This window comes from Harpia harpyja, chromosome 5, assembly GCF_026419915.1.
Source record: "Harpia harpyja isolate bHarHar1 chromosome 5, bHarHar1 primary haplotype, whole genome shotgun sequence".
Taxonomy (NCBI): domain Eukaryota; kingdom Metazoa; phylum Chordata; class Aves; order Accipitriformes; family Accipitridae; genus Harpia; species Harpia harpyja.
In genome coordinates, this window is record NC_068944.1 from 35,863,267 (window position 1) to 35,889,336 (window position 26,070).

The 26,070-nt window shown below is 47.4% G+C and overlaps 1 protein-coding gene across 3 annotated transcripts in view; it reads left to right on the forward strand.

Annotated features, from left to right (window-relative positions):
• The window catches only part of RGS20 (regulator of G protein signaling 20), a 47,972-nt gene that overhangs the window by 9,333 nt on the left and 12,569 nt on the right, over positions 1-26,070 (forward strand). The window contains exon 2 of one of the 3 annotated variants that reach the window (XM_052786978.1): positions 16,176-16,532. The exons of 1 other annotated variant lie outside the window; for it this stretch is intronic. Coding sequence is in view for 1 of the 2 variants with exons in the window: in XM_052786977.1 (XP_052642937.1) it covers positions 17,809-17,907 (99 nt within the window). In the remaining variant the exon portion in view is untranslated. Of the gene's footprint in view, positions 1-16,175; positions 16,533-17,759; positions 17,908-26,070 lie in introns of those variants that run through there. One more of the 3 variants, XM_052786977.1, reaches the window with a different exon arrangement.

Genomic DNA, 26,070 nt, shown 5'->3' on the forward strand with positions numbered 1-26,070 from the left:
AACTGTCTTCCTAGTAGCTGGTACAGTGCTATGTTTTGAGTTCAGAGCGAAGAATGTTGATAACACTGATGTTTTCAGTTGTTGCTCAGTAGTGTTTAGACTAATGTCAAGGATTTTTCAGCTTCTCATGCCCAGCCAGTGAGAAAGCTGGAGGGGCACAAGAAGTTGGCACAGGACACAGCCAGGGCACCTGACCCAAACTGGCCAACGGTGTATTCCATACCATGTGACGTCCCATCCAGTACAGAAACGGGGAAGTGGGGGGCAGGGATTCGCCGCTCGGGGGACTGGCTGGGTGTCGGTCGGCGGGTGGTGAGCAATTGCACTGCGTATCATTTGTACATTCCAATCCTTTCATTATTGCTGTTGTCATTTTATTAGTGTTATCATTATCATTATTAGTTTCTTCTTTTCTGTTCTATTAAACCGTTCTTATCTCAACCCACGGGTTTTGCTTCTTCTCCCGATTTTCTCCCCCATCCCACTGGGTGGGGGGGAGTGAGTGAGCGGCTGCGTGGTGTTTAGTTGCTGGCTGGGGTTAAACCACGACAGTCCTTTTTGGCGCCCAACGTGGGGCACGAAGGGTTGAGATAACGACAAACCTGACCAGAGCTTGTTAAAACAAATTTGTTATAAGCATTCATTATATCGGTCTAATAGTCGCTGGTCATTATGTTGATTTATGTGTTCTTAGAGTTGTTGCTCTGGTTTTTAAAGTTCTGTTATGTATCACCTCGCTTGCTGTATGTAGTCCCTCTTCTGCTGCTTATCATCCGTGGGAGGTGGATTAAGGTTTTCGCTTTGATGTATTGTATAACACTGGTTTATGGTATGATAAAGTCGTCGGCTGTGGGATTAATCCGGTACTTGCACCCAGCATTGTCACCTTTATACTGTGGAAGCCATCTGTGGGAAACTATTAATAATTATACCATTTACCTTTCCTCCTTGGAAAACCAGTCTATGGGTGGGATACCTTTCTTCCCCTCTCCTTTCTCCTTCAGTCCAGTTACAATGGTGTTTGAGAATTTTGAAAAATTTGAATACTCTTGGGATGTTGGGACCAGCACGGTCCTAGCCCTACTGCTAGGAATTAGCATGCTTCTGAATGTGGTTCAGCTCTCATTTAAGGTTAAACAACTATTTAAGAAAATCACCCAGAGATCTGCCCCAAGGCTGGATAATTATGAGTGGCAGGGTGTGTGGGGTAGTATGGGCAAGTACCTAGAAAAGTGGGCACCTCCAGTGTTTTGGAAATTCACCCCTGAACAAGTGCAGAATCCAGAAGAACTAGTAAAATATTTGGAAAAGGTATGCTGTCACCCCGGCAGCTCCAGAGAGATACAAATTACTGCAACGTGCTGGGGCCTGGCCCATGCCTATCGAGCCCTGTTCGACACCACTCAGTACCCTCAAGGGGAAGAGAAGGTCTCTGGACCTAACAACAAAACGATGAGCACTGTGGCTATCCAAACCTCAGCGACAGGCACTGCAGCCCCTCCAGCCTCGGCAATGAGCACGGCAGCTACCCAAACCTCGGCAACGGGCACTGAGGTCCCTCCAGCCCCAGCAACGAGCACAGCAGCTACCCAAACCTTGGCAACAGACACTGTGGTTATCCAAGACCCGGCGAGCGGTACTGCAACTGAACCAGTGGACCAACCTGCACCAGTATCAGTTGCCCCCGTACAGAAAAAGAAATATACAAAAAAATCAGTTCGCTTAGCGAAGGATGAAGGCGAACCAGGGTCATCACGGGAACAGGAGGAAGAGGCAGAACCAGAGGTAATAACCCGGTCCCTATCCTTGAGTGAGCTGCGGGATATGCGAAAAGATTTTGGCCGCCGTATAGGTGAGCATATTATCACCTGGCTCCTCCGATGCTGGGACAATGGGGCTAATAGCTTGGAATTAGAAGGTAGGGAAGCCAAGCAGCTGGGATCGCTTGCCAGGGAAGGTGGCATTGACAAGGCAATTGGAAAAGGGACACAAGCCATCAGCCTCTGGAGGCGACTCCTGTCAAGTGTGAAGGAAAGGTACCCCTTTAAGGAAGATGTTATATGTCAATCAAGCAAGTGGACAACCATGGAAAAAGGTATCCAATATCTGAGGGAATTAGCTGTGCTAGAGACAATTCATCATGATCCGGACAACCCACAATTACCCAAAGATCCAGACGAAGTCCAATGCACACGACCCATGTGGCGGAAGTTTGTACGGAGCGCACCATCGTCCTATGCCAACTCACTGGCAATAATGACCTGGAAAGACGAAGAGGCACCGACAGTGGATGAAGTGGCTCGCCAACTCCGTCAATACGAAGAGAATCTCTCCTCCTCCCTACAAGCCTGCATTTCGGCTGTGGAGAAGCTGTCCGAGGATTTCCAGCAATTCAAAGAGGAGATGTCCTGTTGCCCACCTGTAAGGACCAATGTCTCAGCTATTAGGAGTGAGCGCTCCTCTGCCCAAGAGAAAGAATATAGAAGGTACACACCGCGAGGTGCCCTGTGGTTTTACTTATGTGATCATGGAGAGGACATGAGGAAATGGGATGGAAAACCTACCTCGGTCCTAAATGCACGGGTACGTGAGCTGCGAGGAAAAAACACCACAAAAGAGGATTCTACCAGGAAAAATGCCGCTCCGGTTTCCAAACAGAGTAGAAGGGCTGATCTTATTTCTGATCCTCTTGAAGGGACTTCTGAGCCAATTTTACGAGAAGTGAATACTGGATACTCTGACCAGAATTAGAGGGGCCCTGCCTCCAGCCAGGTGGAGGAAAGGGATAACCGGGTCTATTGGACTGTGTGGATTCGATGGCCTGGCACGTTAGACCCACAGGAGTATAAGGCTCTAGTAGACACCGGCGCACAGTGTACTTTAATGCCATCAAGTTATGAAGGGGCAGAACCCATTTCTATTTCTGGTGTGACAGGGGGATCCCAAGAGTTAACTGTATTGGAAGCTGAAGTAAGCCTAACTGGGAATGAATGGCAGAAACACCCCATTGTGACTGGTCCAGAGGCTCCGTGCATCCTTGGCATAGACTATCTCAGGAGAGGGTATTTTAAGGACCCAAAGGGGTATCGATGGGCTTTTGGTATAGCTGCCTTGGAGACGGAGGGCACGGAACAGCTGTCTACCCTGCCTGGTCTCTCTCAAGACCCTTCGATTGTGGGGTTGCTGAGGGTTGAAGAACAACAAGTACCAATTGCTACCACGACGGTGCACCGGCGGCAATATCGCACCAACCGAGACTCTCTGATTCCCATCCACAAGTTGATTCGCCAACTGGAGAGCCAAGGAGTGATCAGCAAAACTCGCTCACCTTTTAATAGTCCCATATGGCCCGTGCGAAAGTCTAATGGGGAGTGGAGACTAACAGTTGACTATCGCGGCCTGAATGAAGTTACGCCACCGCTGAGTGCTGCCGTTCCAGATATGCTAGAACTTCAATACGAACTAGAGTCAAAGGCAGCCAAGTGGTATGCTACAATTGACATTGCTAATGCGTTTTTCTCAATCCCTCTGGCAGCAGAGTGTCGTCCACAATTTGCCTTTACTTGGAGGGGTGTCCAGTACACTTGGAATCGACTGCCCCAGGGGTGGAAACACAGCCCCACCATTTGCCATGGACTAATCCAGACTGCACTGGAAAAAGGTGAAGCTCCGGAACACCTGCAATACATTGATGACATCATCGTATGGGGCAACACGGCAGAAGAAGTCTTTGAGAAAGGGAAGAAAATAATCCAAATCCTTCTGAAAGCCGGTTTTTCCATAAAAGAAGGTAAGGTCAAGGGACCTGCACGGGAGATCCAGTTTTTAGGAATAAAATGGCAAGATGGGCGTCGTCAGATCCCAATGGATGTGATTAACAAAATAGCAGCTATGTCTCCACCAACTAATAAAAAGGAAACACAGGCCTTCTTAGGTGTCGTGGGGTTTTGGAGAATGCATATTCCAAATTACAGTCTGATTGTAAGCCCTCTCTATCAAGTGACCCGAAAGAAGAATGATTTTCAATGGGGCCCTGAGCAACAACAAGCCTTTGAACAAATTAAACGGGAGATTGTTCACGCAGTAGCCCTTGGACCAGTCCGGACAGGACAAGATGTTAAAAATGTGCTCTATACTGCAGCTGGGGAGAATGGCCCTACCTGGAGCCTCTGGCAGAAAGCACCTGGGGAGACCCGAGGCCGACCCCTGGGCTTTTGGAGTCGGGGATACAGAGGATCCGAGGCTCGCTATACTCCAACTGAAAAGGAGATATTGGCAGCATATGAAGGAGTTCAAGCTGCCTCAGAAGTTGTTGGTACTGAAACACAGCTCCTCTTAGCACCCCGACTGCCAGTGCTGGGCTGGATGTTCAAAGGGAGGGTCTCCTCTACACATCACGCGACTGATGCCACGTGGAGTAAGTGGATTGCACTGATCACACAACGGGCTCGCATAGGAAACCCCAGTCGCCCAGGAATTTTGGAAGTGATCACGGACTGGCCAGAAGGCAAAGATTTTGGAATGTCGCCAGAGGAGGAGGTGGCACGTGCTGAAGAGGCCCCGCTGTATAATAAACTGCCAGAAAATGAGAGGCAATATGCCCTGTTCACTGACGGATCCTGTCGCATCGTGGGAAAGCATCGGAGGTGGAAAGCTGCCGTATGGAGTCCTACACGACAAGTTGCAGAAACTGCTGAAGGAGAAGGTGAATCGAGTCAGTTTGCAGAGGTGAAAGCCATCCAGCTAGCATTAGATATTGCTGAAAGAGAAAAGTGGCCAGTGCTCTATCTCTATACTGACTCATGGATGGTGGCAAATGCCCTGTGGGGCTGGCTACAGCAATGGAAGCAGAGCAACTGGCAGCGCAGAGGTAAACCCATCTGGGCTGCCGCACTGTGGCAAGATATTGCATCCCGGCTAGAGAATCTGGTTGTAAAAGTACGTCACGTAGATGCTCACATACCCAAGAGTCGGGCCACTGAAGAACATCAAAACAACCAACAGGTGGATCAGGCTGCCAAGATTGAAGTGGCTCAGGTGGACCTGGACTGGCAACATAAGGGTGAGCTATTTATGGCTCGGTGGGCCCATGATGCTTCAGGCCATCAGGGAAGAGATGCAACATATAGATGGGCTCGTGACCGAGGGGTGGACTTGACCATGGACACTATTGCACAGGTTATCCATGAATGTGAAACATGTGCTGCAATTAAGCAAGCCAAGCGGTTAAAGCCCCTGTGGTATGGAGGGCGATGGCTGAAATATAAATATGGAGAAGCCTGGCAGATTGACTATATCACACTCCCACAAACTCGCCAAGGCAAGCGCTATGTGCTCACGATGGTGGAAGCAACCACTGGATGGCTGGAAACATATTCTGTGCCCCATGCCACCGCCCGGAACACTATCCTGGGCCTAGAAAAGCAAGTCTTGTGGCGACATGGCACCCCAGAACGAATTGAGTCAGACAACGGGACTCATTTCCGAAACAACCTCATAGACACCTGGGCCAAAGAGCATGGCATTGAGTGGGTGTATCATATCCCCTATCATGCACCAGCCTCTGGGAAAATTGAGCGATACAATGGACTGTTAAAGACTACATTGAGAGCAATGGGGGGTGGAACTTTCAAACATTGGGATACACATTTAGCAAAAGCCACCTGGTTAGTCAACACCAGAGGATCTGCCAATCGGGGTGGCCCTGCCCAGTCGGAATTTTTACATACTGTAGAAGGGGATAAAGTCCCTGTAGTGCACATAAAAAATATGTTAGGGAAGACAGTCTGGGTTACTCCTGCCTCAGGCAAAGGTAAACCCATTCGTGGGATTGCTTTTGCTCAAGGGCCTGGGTGCACTTGGTGGGTGATGCGAAAAGATGGGGAAGTCCGATGTGTGCCTCAAGGGGATTTAATTTTAGGTGAGAACAGCCAGAATTAAACTGTATATTAGTTGCTATATAACCCTGCTACTGTATATTATCCTTACTATAATTATGTGCTATATCCATAGTACTATAGTAAGAATCACTTAGATCAAGCAAGAAAAGAACTGTGATAAAACTGAGCAAAGCGCAGTAGTGATGGAACCAGAACTGACTCCAGCATGCAACAATCCAACGGTGCACACCATCCTCCTGCTGCGCCAAATGTCACCTGCTTGTCACACTGCACTGAAGCCCAATTCTGCTCTACCGACTGAGAGGACTTTGCACCATCCCTCCTGCCCAGAAAGACTGGTATGACAGATGGAGCCCAGAGTCGGAAACTAAATGAACTCAATGAACATTTTATGAACATGACCCATGAACTAAAGGAATGATATCTCTGTGTGTGTATACATATATATATATATCATTGCTCATATGTCTTAAAGGGATGGAAAAGTGATGATTGATCAGGATGTAACTAAAGGTATGGGAACTGTGCATGACGTCAATGGTATAGAATAAGGGGTGGATACTGTCCTGGTTTCAGCTGGGATAGAGTTAACTGTCTTCCTAGTAGCTGGTACAGTGCTATGTTTTGAGTTCAGAGCGAAGAATGTTGATAACACTGATGTTTTCAGTTGTTGCTCAGTAGTGTTTAGACTAATGTCAAGGATTTTTCAGCTTCTCATGCCCAGCCAGTGAGAAAGCTGGAGGGGCACAAGAAGTTGGCACAGGACACAGCCAGGGCACCTGACCCAAACTGGCCAACGGTGTATTCCATACCATGTGACGTCCCATCCAGTACAGAAACGGGGAAGTGGGGGGCAGGGATTCGCCGCTCGGGGGACTGGCTGGGTGTCGGTCGGCGGGTGGTGAGCAATTGCACTGCGTATCATTTGTACATTCCAATCCTTTCATTATTGCTGTTGTCATTTTATTAGTGTTATCATTATCATTATTAGTTTCTTCTTTTCTGTTCTATTAAACCGTTCTTATCTCAACCCACGGGTTTTGCTTCTTCTCCCGATTTTCTCCCCCATCCCACTGGGTGGGGGGGAGTGAGTGAGCGGCTGCGTGGTGTTTAGTTGCTGGCTGGGGTTAAACCACGACAAAAACTTAACACTGAGGCAGGCAGAATGTTATTTTTTCCATCAGCCTCATCCAAAAGGTGTGCTGAAAGGTAACGCTTGGGAAATGGCAAGGATCTGTGAGCAGGTGAACTGGTGAAGCCTGGCTCGCAGTGGGTCTGTGCCTACTCACTGACCGATTTTGATGTCTGAGAAGGATTTCCCACAGCCCGTCCCTGTGCTGGGCGCTGATTCCAATGAAGCTTTCAGGACTTAGATGTTGAGATCTTTAACTTAACAGATCTTCAGTCTACCACTAGATGTGGTTGGAAACAGCTCAGGAGGCTAATTGTCCTCAATATTATACTTGTAGTGTTATTCTCAAAATAAAGCTAATCTAAAATACCATATCAACTGTAAAAAAACGTAAGAACAGACTGCAACAAACCAGGAGCTGCCCAGTGATGCCATCCAAGCAGCAGCTGATGATCTTACAAAATGTCACATCTCTTTTCCTGGTTCACTGTTGCAAGCGCTTAATTACGCTCACAAGAAGGATGAAAATTATTCTCAAGAGTCTAGAGATTTCAGGTGTAGGCTGAGGAATTCATACAGAAGAAGGGGAAGGGCTCAACTTTGTTCCATTATTCATTTGTTTCCATTTGTGAACACAGCCTAATTTCAGGAAGTAGCTATGATTTTTTCCTGTGACATCTGGTGTGATTTACTTCAGGACTCGATAAAGAAGAGAACAGTTCTTACAGTTCTGTCGACTTCACTGTTTCCTTTGAGGGTAATCAAGTTAAGAGCAAAACCAGTGGATCAGACTTAGACCAAGAGAGGATAAAGTATTTGTTCTTGAACTGCATAACGACTGGCATTTATTATGAGAGGTAGGAGGATTACAATATTTTAAAGCATTCATTTTCTTGCATTGCAGCGCTGGATTTTCTAAAATCCGTGGTTTTCTCTTTTTATTACCAAACTGATTTGTTTAAACACAAGCATTCTTCTGGGAGAGATGTCTTTGGGGAAGAGAATCTCCTTTTAGGGATTCCTTGCCAATACTGGAGTTTAGTATCCCAAATAAGCTTTGGCACTCACGCCCTTTGTGCCTTTTAGTACTTGGAATTTGTGCTCAGATTTGCGCAGGTGCTCAGACTGTGCCAGGGAAGTGGCTGAGTTGCTCCTCTCTGGCCCTTTGTCCTGTTTTTTAATTTGCAAATTCTTGCTCCATTTACTCATCCCCATTACCCAGAATTCTGCATGTCAATAAATGGGACATCTATAACATCTCTATATAATATGGGCTTTAAATAAGAGGATTAAAGGGTGTTTTTGGTTTACATCCAGATTTCTGGACTATTTGGCATGGAGTAGCTGGATAGTTCTCCAGTCAGAAGACTGATGAAGCGAGTCACAGCCTTAAATGCCAGCAATATTTCTTCAAACTAGCATTTCTTTATGTTCACTGAAATTTTTTGTTCTGAATGATAGTTCCTATTTTTATGACAGACTAGCCTTCCTCACTGCACTGTGTTTATTCTGTTCATACAGACTCTGTGCAGATAAATGCATGCGCTTCATTTAAGTACAAGAATAGCATCTGCTTGAATGGTTTACCTGGCCAACAGTGGCATGCTCAGACTATAAAATTGTTTCAGACTCATAAAAAAGCTGTGCTCTCTCAAGTATCATACTGGGTTGTAAGCAGACACACTTTAAACAGAAAGAAAAGCCAAACTCTACTTGTTTCTTACCAGCCTTTCCAAATCATCAAGAGAAGTAAGTTAAAGGTGTTAAATCAGATCAAAGAAAGTATAGGCTATTGCAGGCAGGACACTTTCAGTCCCACTTTGTCTTTTCTGTGTTCGGTCAGGAGGTAGGTTTGAAATGAACTGCAGAAAGGAGATTGGGAGGAATGTTTCATCTGCCCAGGAGGAGGAGATGTTCTTTCAAAACAGTAGTGTAACGGAGGGAAACCCCCACAAGTGTGGTCTGTTAATGAGTTGGTTTGAACAACGATGCTGTCCTGGTTTCAGCTGGGATAGAGTTAACTGTCTTCCTAGTAGCTGGTATGGTGCTATGTTTTGAGTTCAGAGCGAAGAATGTTGATAACACTGATGTTTTCAGTTGTTGCTCAGTAGTGTTTAGACTAAAGTCAAGGATTTTTCAGCTTCTCATGCCCAGCCAGTGAGAAAGCTGGAGGGGCACAAGAAGTTGGCACAGGACACAGCCAGGGCACCTGACCCAAACTGGCCAACGGTGTATTCCATACCATGTGACGTCCCATCCAGTACAGAAACGGGGAAGTGGGGGGGGCAGGGTTTTCGCCGCTCGGGGGACTGGCTGGGTGTCGGTCGGCGGGTGGTGAGCAATTGCACTGCGTATCATTTGTACATTCCAATCCTTTCATTATTACTGTTGTCATTTTATTAGTGTTATCATTATCATTATTAGTTTCTTTTTTCCTGTTCTATTAAACCGTTCTTATCTCAACCCACGGGTTTTGCTTCTTTTCCCGATTTTCTCCCCCATCCCACTGGGTGGGGGGGAGTGAGTGAGCGGCTGCGTGGTGTTTAGTTGCTGGCTGGGGTTAAACCACGACAGATGCATAAAGGTGGGATATAAAAACAGGTTTGTCCAAATTTCTACCCATCTGGACTGATGTTCTCCCTCTCCCAGGACACTTCTAGAACTGCAGCAAAGTGCAGTTCCTTTCCAGTTGCAGAGAAACATGCCAGACAGCTCTGGAGTGGCCAGAGGAAAAGGTCCAGCCTGCAGAAAGGAGTGTCAGGCTCTGTAAGCACCAGACAGGAGAAATGTGGTTTCACAGGAACACATCCAGTGCCTTCCCCAAAAGCTCAGTAGCTCTGAGCATTTTTTTTTCTTTTTCTTGAGGTCCTCTGTATCTATAACCTGTAACTTGGTATCTGTGGTGTCAAGGGAGACCTGGGAACTGATACCATTTGTAAGTCTGCTCCTAAGACTAAAGCAAGCATGACATTTAGCCAGTAATTTGTGCTGTCTGCAATCACAGTCCCTCTAATCCAGGCATGCACTCCTATATGGGTAAGATCACATAAGGCATCTCTGAAAGAAAGATTAGTAAGAGATTCTGCAAGGAAGCCCCAGGCCTTTCTGCTCACTTCCATGGGATCATCTACATAACAGGGATAACCTGACCTCTCTAAATCAGTATTTGTACAGTTCCATTGATAACTTAGTACGCTGGGGTAGATATCACCTGAAGTTTTCCCGTTTCCCAAATACGTTCACACCTTCTCCTCACTGTCTTTCTTATGAGATCAGCTCTTCTTCCTTCCATCATTATTCAAAGATCTTTTAAACATGCTGGAGAAATACTGCTGGTCATCACCTCAAACTAGTCTGCAATGAGACAAATACAGAATTTGCTCTTCATGCCAGCATCTATCAGTCTAAAACATTCTCGTTTCTGATACTATTCTTTTTAACCTTATACTCTTCAGCTGTCTTTCCTTGCCTGCTCTTTATTCTTTTATTCTTATTTTTCAAAGGAATTATAGTGCATTTTAGCTCTGATGTCTTTTCATGTTCTCTGCCACAGCCTGTGAGTGAGTTATATTTTCTCCCATCAGCCTTTTAACATGGCTGCATAATTCCCCCAATTCCTCCACATTTTTTAAGGTCCAAAAGAATCTGATCAAAAGTCAATCACAGAAGTCACAGTGGCTTCCTCGGGAGTCTTGTCAAGATGGAATATTACTGTGCAGCCACATTGTGCAACCAGGTTTTCAGATACACTTTGAATGACACTGAAACCTTGAGCTGTTTGGGAACATTGGTTCCAAATTGCCCCATTAAGCTTCCTTTCTGTATCAGCTCAGGAATATAACTACAGACTACTTTCTATACCTGAAAATTGCGGTCTTGTCAGTTTTGGATTCTTCTTTAGTTTATCTATATTTTTTAGTTTCCAAGCACCTGTGTGGTAAGGATCCTGTGTAATAATTAGGTTATGTGTGACCCAGAATATCAAGAATATTCCTGCAGGTCATGGTTGGATAGGTACCTCTTGAGTGACATTGATACTATGAAGATATTTCTCCTTTGCTAATAATGAAAAGAGGAAAGTATTTGTGCCTCCAGTTTTAGTTCATTTAATTTCCATTGTGGGCAGAGAATCCCTAATAGCACAAGGAGGAATATCGCTTTGGCACTAATCCTCAACTCTTGCGGTTCCCCATTCAAACTGTAGGTGCACAGTGACACCTTCTGGAAGGTTGTAATGAGAGTTACTGAGTAGCTTCCTTCCATCATCTTGAAACTCACGATTTTTATGCGTAGAAGCTAGTCTTTTTCTGGTCAACAGTTTGCCCAGATCTTTGGTACATGTTCTCTGATGTCGTTGGGACATACACTAACAAAACATTGTTGTGATGGGAGAATTTTTTTTTTTTTAAATCAACCCAAACCTGTAGGTTTTTTTAATGATTCCAAATAATTCAAAGGTTTATGGGGAAAAAAAAAAAAGGTTAGAGGATAGAATTAGAGATGTATGTTAACCTCATGATTTAAAAAAAATGTAGATGGCATTACATTTTTAACTATTTATTGACATACAGAAGGTGAGAGGGTCAGACAGAATATAGTGAGTCTTCAATTTGCCAAACTTAGCAAATGAAAGACACAGTTTCTTAATGCAGTCGCACTTCAGCAGAGGGTTCATTTTTTAAATGTGTCATATTGCAATTTCTAATTAGACCTTCTTTGCCCAAGCTGCCGGCTTCCTGGGTAGTCTGTCAATCTGCCAGAAACTCTGAGTCACCAAGGATTTTAAGCACACGAGTTGTGGCACAGAACTCCATCCGAGGGCTCACGAACCCCATGGTGCCTGCATGCATCAGCTGGACTGGGGCCAGAATGGGGAGCAGAGCCCTCGCTGAGATGACGCTGGTGCTCTAAAACCCAGCATTCAGTCCTGTTACTGGAAAACATCTCCTTATTTCTAATACTTAATTCCATCTCAAAGATTATTTCTCTTTAAGCTTCCTCTTCCTTGGAAGTAACAAAGGTGTGATATGTAGGAGTGGAAAAGAAACAGAGTTGCGAGTGGAGACAGCAGAGGCTAATTTCCAGACTTCCTGAGACTTTGGAGTAGAGGCTGACTGACATAAATACTGAGGCTGAGAGTTTTGGCAGAACATACATCTGAGATTGGCCAACGCTCAGAAAGTACATCACCCTAGAAAATAACCTTACGGTGCTGAAATAATTAGCAAAGTACTAAGCAGAGCCATCAATAGCAAACAATTCTGGCTACACTGAGATCTAAGCCAAGTCTAACCATTATGATAACATTTCAAGCATTAGTCCTAACATAATGCAATCACAGGTTTTAGCATGGGACTTTGAGGAAACTTTATCCTCCAGCAAAAGACTAAGAGAAACCCTATGCTCTACCTATATGCTACTGAACAGTTACATTTTGGCAGTACAAATGACATGGCATTGGGAGGAAATTCTCACTGTGACTTTCACGCTTGGGCTTACACAAAATAAATTCTACTGGCAAATTAATGCATTGCTATTAACGTTGATGAAAAATCAAATACTAACAGGCATACCTGCATGTGGGATAAGTTTGTTAGTGCTCTGTGGACCCATGCAGATCTATGGTTAGTTTTATATGTTTGAAGATTCCGGTTTATTCTGCCTCCCATCAACACTGAACCTACATCTTCTATTTGAAATTAATTGCTAACAGATCCATTAAGTTAAGTTACTTACACCTGTAAGGAACTGATGTTGAAAGAATATACATATTTAAAAGTTCAACAAAGCTGTTTCCCATAATATCACTGGCATTATGTTCACTTCAAAATATGGTTACTTAAAATGCATCTTTTTAAAGTGTATATATATATATTTTACATTTTAAATTTTTATTAAGGAATAAGATAAAGCAAATACTAGAATACTGCTGATATATAAAGAAAATCTAAGTTCAACTAAAGACCCTGGAGACTCATTTTACTTCAGAAAATATCTCCTCTCCCAGAAAAGCCTATCAGTCTTCAAAGTGATTTGTAACAAGTGCACTTTCCTGCCAATGAAAATAGTTGAAAATGGATTCTTACTTTCTGTTTGAATTGCTCCCTAATTCACTATGAATCAGCTCCATTCAATGGTCTAGAAACTCTCTATTTAACAACTGAAGTGAGCAGGAAACACTAAAATAGACTAGTACCCATAAGCCACCATACAAATGTGTATGACCTCTCCTTGGGCAAGGAGCAGGAGTTCAGATGTGAGGCCCAGCAATCTGTCCTAACACCTTAAAGCAAAACAGGCCCCAAAAGAACTAGTATGAGCATTATGTCACCCATTGAAGTGTGACTGCAAGAATGTTGGAATACAGTGTTATTAAAATACAGATACATGTTCTATATTGCCTTTCTTATAACCTGTTCTTAACATTTTAAATGAGAACAAATTAAAAAAAAAGCTGCCATACAAGTTCTCAGTAGTAATAAAATAATAATAGTAGTAGTAATAACAACAACAATAACAGGTTTCTTCATTTCCACAAAGGCAAAATTAGGAAAATATATTAACTGGCACAAGTCTGCGGAAAGAGAGAGGCTGGACTCGAAACATACAAAGGGACAATATTAAATAGCAAGGGCACCCTCAGATAAAGCCATTCCTTTCTGATGTAGAATAAAAGAAAACTACTGCATGCTGGATAGACTTCCCTCCTAAAAGTTTATCAATAACTTATGTAGACTTAATGTGAAATGTTCAGGAAAGTCTAGTAAAGAGATCTTTTTTTATTTTCTAATGCCTTACATTCTAGCAGCTAATATCAATATTGAAATTGAATCCTGATTTAATATTTACCTTGTATGTTACAAACAAAGGTGCCACTACATGGGATAATTTTATTAAATACACAGTTCATGTGTAAACACTCCATTTTCCATAAGGTATTTTTTTGGAATAGAACCAAGGCCCAGGCCCAATACTCCCATGCCTAACTAGATTGTGAAGTTGTTCACATGTTGGTTTCTCTCTGTCCTAGTGAACTTGAATGAACCTGTACAAAGTAGGGCAGCAGTGGGGACTAAGAGTACAGTCACAGACATGCATGTGCAGAGCAAGCTACTCTGATGACTGAGGGAATTTTCCTTCACACATGAGAAATGCATGCTCAAATTCCTTTTAGGCAGAGGAAGGGGTTCAGTCTGTGTCTCTCAGCTCTTAAAGTCCCTCAGCTTTAAACCCCGTTTCAACAAAGTCCAAGCATTCGTTTATGCAGTTCTGCATATTATTCAGACATCAGCCTGCATCCATTATTCAGTGAGGAAGGAGAAGAAGATGCCTATTTTACCAATTTTGAGAGGACTTTAAGTCTCCAAGCCACTCAGTGGTTTCAGGATTTAGGTGGCTGTGCACCTATGCAATGATGCAGATGTACCTGTCTACAGAGCTAGGTAGAGTTGTCTACAAACACCAAGCACTGGAAGAGGCTCAGCTCGGGTGGCTTTTTTTGTCTAACACCATTCATGCTAGGGAGCATGACTACCATCTTTTTATACAATACTACGCACTATAATTATGCACCATTAATGTAGCCTAGAGAGGGCTTAGGGGAGTCACATCCACTCACCGCTCTGAGAAATGACTGCCCTTCCTGGCAGAGTGACTAGGAGCTGGATTCAAAGGCCAGTGGTGTTACCAGGTGTTTTGCTCTTGGTCTCAGGACACGTGAAGAACCACCTTGGTACACTTACTGAGACTTTCTTCCTTTTTCCCTGCTGAGGAGTGTGGCAGTATCATTTAATCCTAATTGTCAAGCCTATAATACCTCCACAGGTCCTGTCTGGGCCTTGACAATTGTAATTCAGCACCGAAGTGTATTTAACATCCCAGTCGTGTGCTTTGTGCCATGACCAAAAGGGCAGAGATTTGCAGAAGGACTCCTTGCCACCAGGCAGGAGAAATACTAAGTGGGGGTGTGGGGCAGGAATCAACCTTTCTATTTTTTCCACTCTCCTGGGAACATTGTCCAGCTTCCACCCTAGTTCACCTCTCCGAACAGACCTAGGGGAACTCTCTGCTGCTAAGCAACAGCAAGCTCTCCTTATGTGCAGGAATGGCAGCTTTCCCTGCAGGTCTCAGCTCTAACGAGCACCTTCCCCTGGCACCATCGGCACCACAGCCCTGTTCTCCCCTTGCAGCAGCAGCGGTGGCTTTGGCCTTCCAAGGGCAGCGCCATCACTGTGGGAAGGGCTTTCTTCACACTGTGCAGACTTCAGTTCCTCTCTGTCTCTTTAACGTCAAGAGAATGGTCGTAGGCCAGAAATGGGGAAGATGCTTCGGGAAGGGCTGGGCCTTGTTGAAAAAACGGAGCCCTGAACAGGAACGGGCAGAAATCATTGCTGGAGACAAGGGAGGCAGAGCCCGAATGGCAGTGATTTCTGTCCGTTCCTGTTCCGGCCTCATGCTGTTACCTGGCAGCTTCCTCTCTCCAGGGCACTGACACTCACAGGGAAGGGGAAGATCGTGCTGCCCAGCCGCTTGCAGACCGGAGCGGGCTCGCCGAGCTGCCCGGCCCCTCCCGAGCCACGGGAGGGGCGGGAGGCGGGGGGGGCAGATTCAGGACCCTGGACAGGGCCGGGCGGCGGCGGCGCGGGGGGGGCAGCTGCGTCCCGCTCCGCTCCGCTCCGCTCCGAGGTGCCGGCCCGCCGCCGCAGCTCCTCCCGCCGACTGTGGTTGGCTTTTTGGGTGGGGGGGTTTGGGGGGGTGCTCTTGGCGCGTAGGTTGTTAAGTGGCCAACCTCGTCCTCGTGCTGCTCTGGCACTGTGGCCAGCCCCGAACCCCAAGGGGCGCTCGCTCGGCAGGAGAAGTCTCCTCCAGTCCCCACCTAAAGGGCCGGCTTAGGAAAGTTAAAAACACAGAGCGTGCCTGCGAGGTGGTGAGGGGCAGCCCCGAGCACCCGGGGACCGACCGGTGGGCATTCAAGTCTGCCACCCTTCGGATTAGCACCGCGGTGGAGGGGCTCCGCTCGGGGCTGGGCTGTGCAGGGCGCCCGCCTGCCCCCCCCGGTAATGCTTATTTTGTGTTTCTCTCTCTCTCTCTCCCCCCCCCCCCGCCCCGTTCCCCCGCTCCCACACCTCCCCCGCACGCCGCAGCCTCCGAGGCCTGCCGGGCCCCTCGCCCCGCTGTCAGCTCTGCTCTCCAGCCCCTTCCTGCGGCCGCAGCTCCCCGCCCGCCGGCCCTGCCCGCGCTTCGTCTCGGCGCCCCGTCGAGACGCCCCGGGGCCTCCCCGCTTCGGCCCTGCGGGCTTGGCGGCGCTGCTGGCCGGGAGTGGGGCGGCCGCCCGCTGCCCGCTCGCCGCCCTGCTGCGGGGCCGCTGGGCTGAGCCGCCGCCGGCCCCCGCCCCGGCCCCGCCGCCGCCCAGCCGCCTCCCGCCGGAGCGCCAGAGATGCCCGGCGTGCCACGGAGCCGCGCCGCCGCAGCCCCGCGCTGCCCCCGAGCCGCCCGGCGCTGTGAGTACCGCTCCTGGGGCCGCGTCCGCCCCTTCCTCCTCCTCCTCCTCCTCCTCCCCGCGCCGGGGAAGCCGCTGTCCGCCCACGTGCCCCCAGCCGGCACCGGCGTGGGAGTCTCGGGGGCGCTGGGTGAGCCCCCCCCGGCTGAGAGCCCCGGGCTCCGCAGGCAAAGCCCACCGCTCCCCGTCTGCCGTCCCCGTCGCTCCCCGGGTCCGCTGGCTCCAGCAAGGCGGGTCCTGCGGCCGCTGTGCTCCGCACCCGGTGCGCGGGCGGGAAGGGAGCAGCCCCGACGGCAGGGCTGCCCGCCGGGTCTCCCGGTAACCGGAGGCAGGGACGCGTTCATGCACCGCATCGGCCTCGTTTTCACGGGGAGACCGTGTCGCCCTGCCCGGGGTCCCGTTAACCCTCGTCCCGCCGACGGCCGCGTTGCGCCCTCCCGGCAGGCGGCGTTGGGGACTGCCCGGGGTGCTGCGGTGGCGGGACGTTATCGGGGAGACAGACCCCAAAACGTGGCGGTGGTGGCAAGGGCGCTGCCGAGAGAGCCGCCCCGGAGAAGCGGGCGGAGCGCCAAGCCCGGCGGCCCCTGCCCGCCGTCCCGCGCGGGGCCGGGCACACACGCCTTCCCGGCGCCGCGCTGCGCGGCTGCCGCAGCCGGGCAACGCCGTGCCCCGCTAAAGCGGGAGGACTAGACCGAGGGAGCCCGGCGGCGGCGAGCTGCGCGCCTCCGGAGGACAGGAGGCGGCTGGGGGGGGGGGGGGGAGGGGAGAGGTATCCCTGCGGTTACTTAAAATGCGAGCGTGCTCCAGTCCCGGGTTTATAAGCGCGGCTCTCATCTAAGGCATCCATGATCCTTAAGGCACCGGGACCGAGCCCCACGGCGGCTCCGCCGCCTCTTCAAGCCCTTCCCACTCCCTCCCCTGGGCGCACACACACTCGCTCGCACACGCACACCCTCAAGCCGGCGTCTCCGGCGCTTCTCCCCCCGGCGCCGACCCCATGGCTCCCCCCGCGCCCTCCCCAGCCCCCCGCCACCGTGCGGCCGCTGCTCCCGCTGCAAACCGCCCCTGAGCCGCAGCGGGCCCCGGTGCTCGCCTCGCCGCGGGCGGCCCGGCGGCGGCCCGCCCCGTCTTGCCGGGGCCGGGGCGAGGAGCGCGGGCTGCCGGCCTCGGTGTCCGTCCCGCCTCCCCCCCCCCCGGCCCCGGCTCCGGCCACGGCGAGCGAAGCCCACCCGCAACTGCGGCCGGCAGCGTGAGAGGAGCCCGCGAGGGCCGGGCGCATGCGCGGGGCTGGCGAGCCGCCGTCCCCGGGCGCGCAGCCCGCCGCTACCGGAGGGGAAGCGGGCGAGGTCTCCCGGCGGGGCGCCGCCGCCGACACCGTAAGTACCGCTCGGTCCCGCCCGACGGCCGCCGGGCACCGCGCGCGGCCCGGGCAGGCGCGGGCTCCTCGCCGGCAGCCGCGACCCCCCGCGCCGCAGCCGGCTGCAGCGGGACGGGACGGGACGGGACGGGCGGCGCTGCCGGCGGCGGCCCCCGCGGCCGGGGCGGGCGAGCGGCCGCGGCCGCCCTCCGCGGGAGGAACCCGGCGCCAAAGGCCCTTCCCCCGGTCTCCCGGAGGGTCGGGAGCCGCCAGCCGGGACGCTGAGGCTCGCACCGCCCCGACCCTCCCCGCCGGCTCCCCAGCGCAGGGCCCCGGTAGCACCCGGCTGCCGCCGGCCCCGGGAGCGAGGGCACGACCCCGCCCCACGGGCTCGGCCCCGCCGCCGCTCCCCGGGGCGGGATCGCGCCCCGCTCCATGCCGCCTCCCTCGCCCCAGCGCGGGTAACGCCTCGGCCGGGCTCCCGCCCTGCGCCCGGGGACCCTTCCTCCTCTTTTCGGGAGTGCGGATGAAACTAGGGCAGCGTCCGTCACCCCCCCGGCCCTTGGTGAAGGGAGTCCTGCGGCACCGCCGGGCTCGGGGCCCTCGGCTCCCCTGCGAACTCGGAGACGAGTAGCAACAGGCAAGTGTTTCCATAGGGACTCTTCCAGTCTCAGCCCGCCGCTTAGTGCATCCGCGGGCGAGAGAAAGAGCCCTTCCTGAGCTCTGTTGTTAGTTAGCGGCAGTCGGTCAGAAAAAGCAGGTAATGAAAATTGGACGCAACTGCAGAAGGTGAAATAAGATTATCCTTGTACGTGCCAGTAAGAGTTAAAGTGATTTGATACCGATGTAATTTACTTGATGCAACCGTTGCATTATTTCATTTTTGCTGTTGAAAATGTAAGATCAAAACTTTTCGTACAGTGCCGTTGGTATGACATAACGGTGCGGAGTCTCTCCTTGTACCTCTGCGCCCACTGCACAAACAGAGCATCGGCATCAGATCCAGCGCGGAGCTGTGTATTGTGGTGCCGGTAACGCCGTTGCTGTACTACAGGACCAAAAACCAGCCACCACTAGTTCAACTAAAAGGAGCACCGAAATCACTATCAGCTAGGCAAGGCAGAGCTGTGGTCAGGTTAAAATTAGGAGTGTCTTTGTAAACTAAGAGCAGGTTCAAGCCAACTGAATGTAAATCCAGCACTATGTTTTATAAAATGCTCTAAGATGGGAGAACAGTTACTTTATTTCCCCTTTAATTTCTTATCTAGCCCCCCCCATCAATATTTATTTTGATATCTTTACCCTGGGTCCCAAATAGTTAATGATGGAAGCAACGCCTCAGCTGTCACACACCTCTGCTCCTTGGAAAGAACAGTGCACGTTTTTCAAAGTGAGTAGGGATGTTTGAGGGCTCAGCTTGAAGTACCAGGAAGGAGTTTTCAGAGTACAAGGCTTCTGTGTCTCTTGGAGCCCAGGTCGCACAAGCTGATGAACCCGAAGCGTAGGCAACTACCAGCACTCAGTCACTTATAAAAATTCATCCCATCTTTTTGTCACTAAGAAAAGTCATCCCAAGGAGGCAGCAGGTCTTGCAAATACTGCAGAGAGCTCCTAGCATTCAGAAGCTAGAATATTCTTAGCTTGAGGTTCATGACTCTTAACTTTCTGTTTATAGGCATGTTTCAAAATTTGTCATAGCCAGGTGAAGCAAAGATGTCCAGAAAGTGTCATGACCAAAATGACGGTGCGCTAAGTCAAATTCTGACCTTACTTCAGCTCTAAATTGACTTTGGTAACACTCCTCCTGGCTGACACTGCTCTGTCTGGCATTAGAGCTGAGCAACCACGGTGCCCACCCTGCCAGAGCAAGCAGATGCCAGCGTAGTACAATCCGAAGTGAATCGCGACAATCGGAATCAAAAGGAAACGGTACGTGAATCACTATTTAATGCACTCCAGGGTGAGTCATCCCGATTCAAACCAGCTTTCAGACCAGTACAATGTCAGTCAGCTTCTCGCACAGTTCGATATGAGTCAGATCTCAGCACGGAGTACAATATGAAATGAGTCACCGACTAATACAGCGCCATGTGACTCCAGTACCCAGCGCGAGTTGTCAGAGCTTCTGTGTGATATGAGTCACTTCATAGTACAGTAAAATGGGCTTTTTGGAGACCATTCATAATTAAGCACAATGCAACCAAGCGCTCAGTAGGAGATGATGGGAGTGAGCAGAGCAATCTGTTACGTGCACCGGTTTCGCTGTTTGCATGGTAAAGAGGTTTGTAAAATATTAGGCTGAATGAATTTTTTTTAATTTTTTTTTTTTTTAAAGCGAGCTGCATAAAAATAACTAAAAGCAAATACTTCCGCTGACATTAAAGCCAGCCAAAGCAGGGCTGAAGCAGCAGTAAAACTCGCAACATTGGGGAAGCCTGGGGTTTTTTCATGTTTCTTTTTGCTTCTGAGAGCTGATGAGCCAGTGAAGGCTGACTCCGGCTGCCACAGAAGACAAAGCAAGGGATGCTGACAGTCTGTGCTGTGCAGAGAAGGACCTGACACCGATTTAACTTAATTGCAGTTGCAGTGACCTGGTTTGTGAAGGGACTCAGCCTGGGACAAAGTTATATCCATACTCGCATTCTTACTGCTCCACTGTCATAGCACCCACATAAACGGCTGGACCGGAGCCACAGGTTGCTTTTGTTGCTTTTTCTATGCAACTGGTAAAAAATTCTCTCATGTCTTTCCCATATTACAGGAGAAATAACGACAGAGTGACCCTCCTAATTGCATGTTAGAGTAACATTTTCAGTGAAGTCCCTTGTGATAAAATCCAAAGTAAAGAAATACTTTACAACACTACTAGAGGAGATACAAGGTGTCCTCTAAAAAAAAAAAAAACCACCACACAAAAATCCCACTGAATCCCCAAGTAACTACGTTTCTTAACAAGGAAGTCAGAAAATACTTTAGTGCAGGAAGTTTTTTGCAGACAGTGGGCTGATCTGGTGGCCAAATGTGCAGCACTGAATACCAAAGAAAAAGGAGCAGAAGACATCTAAGCCCTTGGTAGAAAGAGACCTCGGTTACAGGTGACATGATCAAGGCACCATTACCTGTTATTATGTGGGTGTGATACACTTTCAGACATTCCTTTTGAAATGTAAAGCAATGCTTTAATCTGGATAGATGAACCCAGCTCCTCTGAGCTGCTGCTCCTCTGGAAAAATAAAATGGGTAAAGGCACTCAATTTCTGGACATTTTACATAAAAGCATCTCAGAATTGTTATTTAAACTCATAGAAGGATACTACTTTCTCTTGCAATTTTATCCACTTAAGCCTTTGACAGACTTGGCCTCAGCAGTGACGTAAGAAGCTGGTTTATTCTGTGTGGCTGCCAGTCTCGTCTCTGCTAACCTCTGTCTTGCATTTGTAAACTCTCAACCTTTCAGTCACCCCACTACAAGATGCCAAATCTCCAGTAATAAAAAAAAAAAAAAATTTCAAAGAGCTCTTCCTCTTAACTCACTAAGTGGGCAGTCTGATAACTATGCCTACAGCATGTGCATATGTGTGGGTGAGTTCATTAACATATATTGTAATTCTTCTCTACCTAAAATAGTACGCTGCTTGGTGCGGAAAGCCTGCGTGCCACATTTGTCAATGAAGAGAAAGAAGCATAAGCACCAAGCTTCCTGTTCATATTTCAGTTGACAAACTGCCACACACTTCAGTGGGAGTATGTTGCAGCCCCAAATATTTCTAAATTAATAAAATATAGATTCAGAGATTTACTTGGAGCTTGACCCCAGTTGCAAGCCTCTTGTGACATTAGTAGATAAGGACAGAATCTCTTTCTTCCAACTCACTGGTTATCGTTACTGGGGGGATCTGAAGAGAGAACAGCAATTGCAAGAGTTACATAACCTTACGTAAAGCTTACTGAAACCAATAGGTGGTTTTCATTGCTCTAATGGTGTTTGGATGAGGCCCGAAGTATTTACTGAAAAATAACTGGACTATGATGATCCACATCTGTGCACTCACTCCAACTGGCTGTCAGCTAGCATTACAGCGCAGGGTTTCACAGGCTGTGTAGTTACTGTGAAAGCTTCATGCTGTGGCCATGCAACTCAGCCCGGAGGACAAGTTAAGGCTTGCACACCTGCCTGATTGTAATGTGTGCAAGGAGGAAGCATTATGTCTAAGTAATTACATTTAAGTAATAGAATCTTTGCACTTTGAGCTGAGAAAATGTCATTGTGCTTTAGCATAAAATGAGGATAAAAGTATAAAATCATTGTCTACAATCTTCTTTTCTGTGTATTCTTGTGTTTGGTTTTTTTTCTTTTTTTAATTTGGTTGGGGTTTTGCTTTGTTTTTAAATTTGACATTCGTGGCTTAGATTTTAAATATTCCTCCTATGGGAAGGCTATTTTCTTGGTAGCCCACCTTTCTACTGAGAGATCAGCAAATACTGTAAATGTTACAACTAAGCCAAATATCATCTGAGGTGCTTTTAACCAGAGAAATAATGTTCATTCCTGACCTTCACACTCCTTTGCATTTATAAGGTTACATACAGAAATGCCTCATAATCTGAATGTCAGATAGGCATGCCTTGGAGTGGAAAAGGTATGATAGACGTACTTATTCCAGTACCTCAACATTACTCTTAAGGCATACAGTAGCTTTTCCACTATTGTGAAAAGTAGCTTTCCAGATGCTTGCTTAAATCCCTGGACTTTTTTTTTTTTAAAAATTACTTATTAGCATTCAGTAATATGAGCATGTACTTTTATATGAATCATAGATACTATCTAGCTGGATAAGAAGCAAGAACATGTGCCATTATTTTTCCTCTGGTTTTGATTCATTGCTTTTTAGGGACATTTTTATAATGGACTAAATTTGTTTTTATCAATATATAGAGAAGGACCTCTCTCTCCCCAGGAGATCCAGAAACTCCACACCTAGGCATCTGCATAGATGCTACATTAGACTGACTTGAAACAGTGAACCAACAAAAGACAAACTGTTCAACTCAACTCCTACTCCCCTTTCTCAATTAAGTATTTGACTAATCGATGCTCTCCAGGCGGGATTTGGACAGTTCTGTGGATTCCTCCAGGCAGGATGTGCTGTGCCTAGACAAGTTTATGTTTCAATGTGCTCATTAACATACAGAGTGAAGAATATGGCCCTTCCAGAGACTCCAAGGCTGCAAAATTGATCCAACTCTACATAGATTGCAGGTGGTCAGAGGAGACCTGTAAGTAGCCAGTCACTTGTAAGCAGTCAGAAGAAACTTCCTGCAGATGCAGAAACGATCATGTAGGACAGTCTTTTGTACTCAATTTAGGTAGTTAGGAGATGGTTTGTATGTAGCTCAAGATAATCACTAGGGATGGATCATGTGTGTGCTGGAGTGGTCCCAAGGAGCAAGGATGCAAGAACTATGCAGTAAAGCACAATTCAGAGAGTCTCATCTGGTCTAGCCAACACCACCACTGTGAGAACCTTTGCAACGGAAACTCCTGTTGCCATCTGGACACTGACCGACTGTCCTGTTCAAGGATTTGATTCCCCACAGTAACTTGATATTAGCAAAATCAGATCCCATTGACTACCCAAGAACAGCAGAATAGCACCTTTCAGTCCTTATGAACCTTATCCATATGAACCAGAAAGTCATATTTTTTGTATTAAATTATGGCTACCCAAGCTCTTACCAAGCAGCCATAGGTGTCTTTGATAGTGCTGTGATTACTTTGGGCAGTCAAACTGATATAATTGAACACAGAGATACATTTCATGATATATCCAACAGTTGGCTAAAACAGTACCCAGGCTAGGGTTAAACAACGCTGGAGATGGTAGAGGTTAAAGTCCTTCGGTTAAAGGTATCTCACCTCATTCCATCAGTAGACTAAAATTACTTTTGGATTCCTTAGAAAACATGTACAAGATAACAGTCCATCTCCAGTTTTAAATCCCCCGTGTTTTCTTCCCCAACCCATTCTCAAACAAGGCACACAGCTGCTCCAGATGGTGGGGACAGAGAAGGCAGACCCCAATTCTCAAAGGGCAGAGAGCATCCAGCACAGAGGATTCTCTCACAATTCGTTCGTTCTCATAGCACCTTCTGAGAGGTCTGGAAATCTGAGAACACAAAGGAGGCGCTGGGAGTTTAGAGCAGTGAGATTTCCATTTTGGTGTGAGGGAGATAACCTAGAGAAAGAAAAGCAATTTTTGATTGGCTTATTCTTCCTCAGCAATGCAAATTTTAGGGTATGGACCTCTCTTCTAGTACAGCAGCCTAGTAAGGGAGTTTAAGGTAATAGGGAATTAAACAAGAACAAGAGACCAGGGAGCATCCAAAGTTTTTGAAATCAAGGTGTATTAAGGGATAAACCTGTCACAAACTAGGTTGATGAATCCCTCCATTGGGGCTCAGAGGTAAGTTCTCCTCCTGCACCTTCCTCTCTTACCTTGAAGCAGCAATATAACCTTGCCTTAATCTTAAAGAGGGAAAGCACTAGAGCTCAGTGTGACTACCCAAGTAAGTTAAAAAAAAAAAAAAAACAACCAAAAAAACCCAAACCACACCCCAACACCCCCCCCCCCAAAAACACAGCAGTAATTTGAGCTTGAACCTGTGAGATGTTGGTCTTCCTGAACTTGCAAGGACCTCAGTGAGAATTGGAGGAGAACAGCATCTCATAGGTCTGAGTCTTTAACTATTTAAAGAAATATAACTAAAAATCTAAACATATGTAAACTACCTTGGAAAAAATAAAAATATCCATCTCTCAATTTACTTTATAGTCAAAACAGTAAGAGTTCTCTCAAAGAATAAATACAAAACTATTCAATCAGAGCAGAAATAGAGAACAATGGTTTATGTGCACTGATACGCACCCTCTGCATTCTCTTAGTAAAATGGAAAAAGTCCCTTTCAGTAATAAGATAAAACTCTCAGTTTGTAACCATCTGTGTAAATGCATTCAAAAAGCAGAAGGAGAAATTTTTTTTTTTTACACAAAACATTTATACAAATTTTCAAGAAAGGCATTTCAGACAATTCATAACACCTCTGCTTAGCACCACCTATTAAGTCCAACCCAAGACATGAAGTCACTTTTCTCTGCAGCATAAATACAAGTACCAGATCAGACCCTTGGCTGGTATAAATCCCCTTGTCTTCAGTGGCCATAGTGAAGTGATGTAGTTTTTCAGCAGTTGAAAATTTGACACACACTACATGTAATCAGCATTAATACTTCAAAACTGAAGGTATAAAAACCAGGATGGAATTTTCTCTCATCACAATGAGACCTTGATGTTCCAAAGAAAACATCCTCTTTGTTGACGGACATACTTGTATTTGATTGTCCAGGGAAATGAAACAGAAAATACTTGACACTGGCCAGTAGAAAATCCATTTAAAACCAGATACTAATTGCTTGCCATGCAAACGGAACACTTAGAAAGAACACTTCCATCTTGTTTTTATTTCAGAGTGTCAGCTGACCAAATAAGCAACTGTCCTGGGAGGCTGGTGTGACAACAAGCTGTATTTACAGATTGCCATTTTCAAAGTGCACACCTGGTAATAAGGAACAGAATATTTTGGCTGATGGAAGAATGTTTGCACTGATATTTACAGAAAATGCACCTAGTTTATTCCTTTTTTCTAACTGCATTATAAGATTTCTCTACGAGGAGAAACCTGTCCAGTTCAATCGCAGGTTCTTTCCCACTTCAATGCCATATTGACTAAAAAACAGTCTCCGTCACATTTGAGTGATCTACCTGACAGCACCAGGTGTAGGAGGATGGCTGTACACCTTGTTTTCCTCAGGAATGCACCCTTTTGTTCTATAGCCAAATAATAGCTCTGAACTATCCCTCGCCCTTGAAAGCACTTTTATACACTCTACAGCTCTTAGGGCTCCTCAAGCTCCAAAGTCTTCCAACTGATTGCTACAACTAATGTTTTCCCTGCCCAGCTGTGTACATGCATTTCTCTGCAACAGCATACTACTGGTTTAAGAAAACAGAGATCATTATTTAAGCATCACAGGTTGTGGGGACAAGTTTAGGCCATCTCTTACTCTTCTCAGGAAATGCAGCAGCTGGCAGGGGAGCAATACCCATGTGCCTCTTATCCCAAT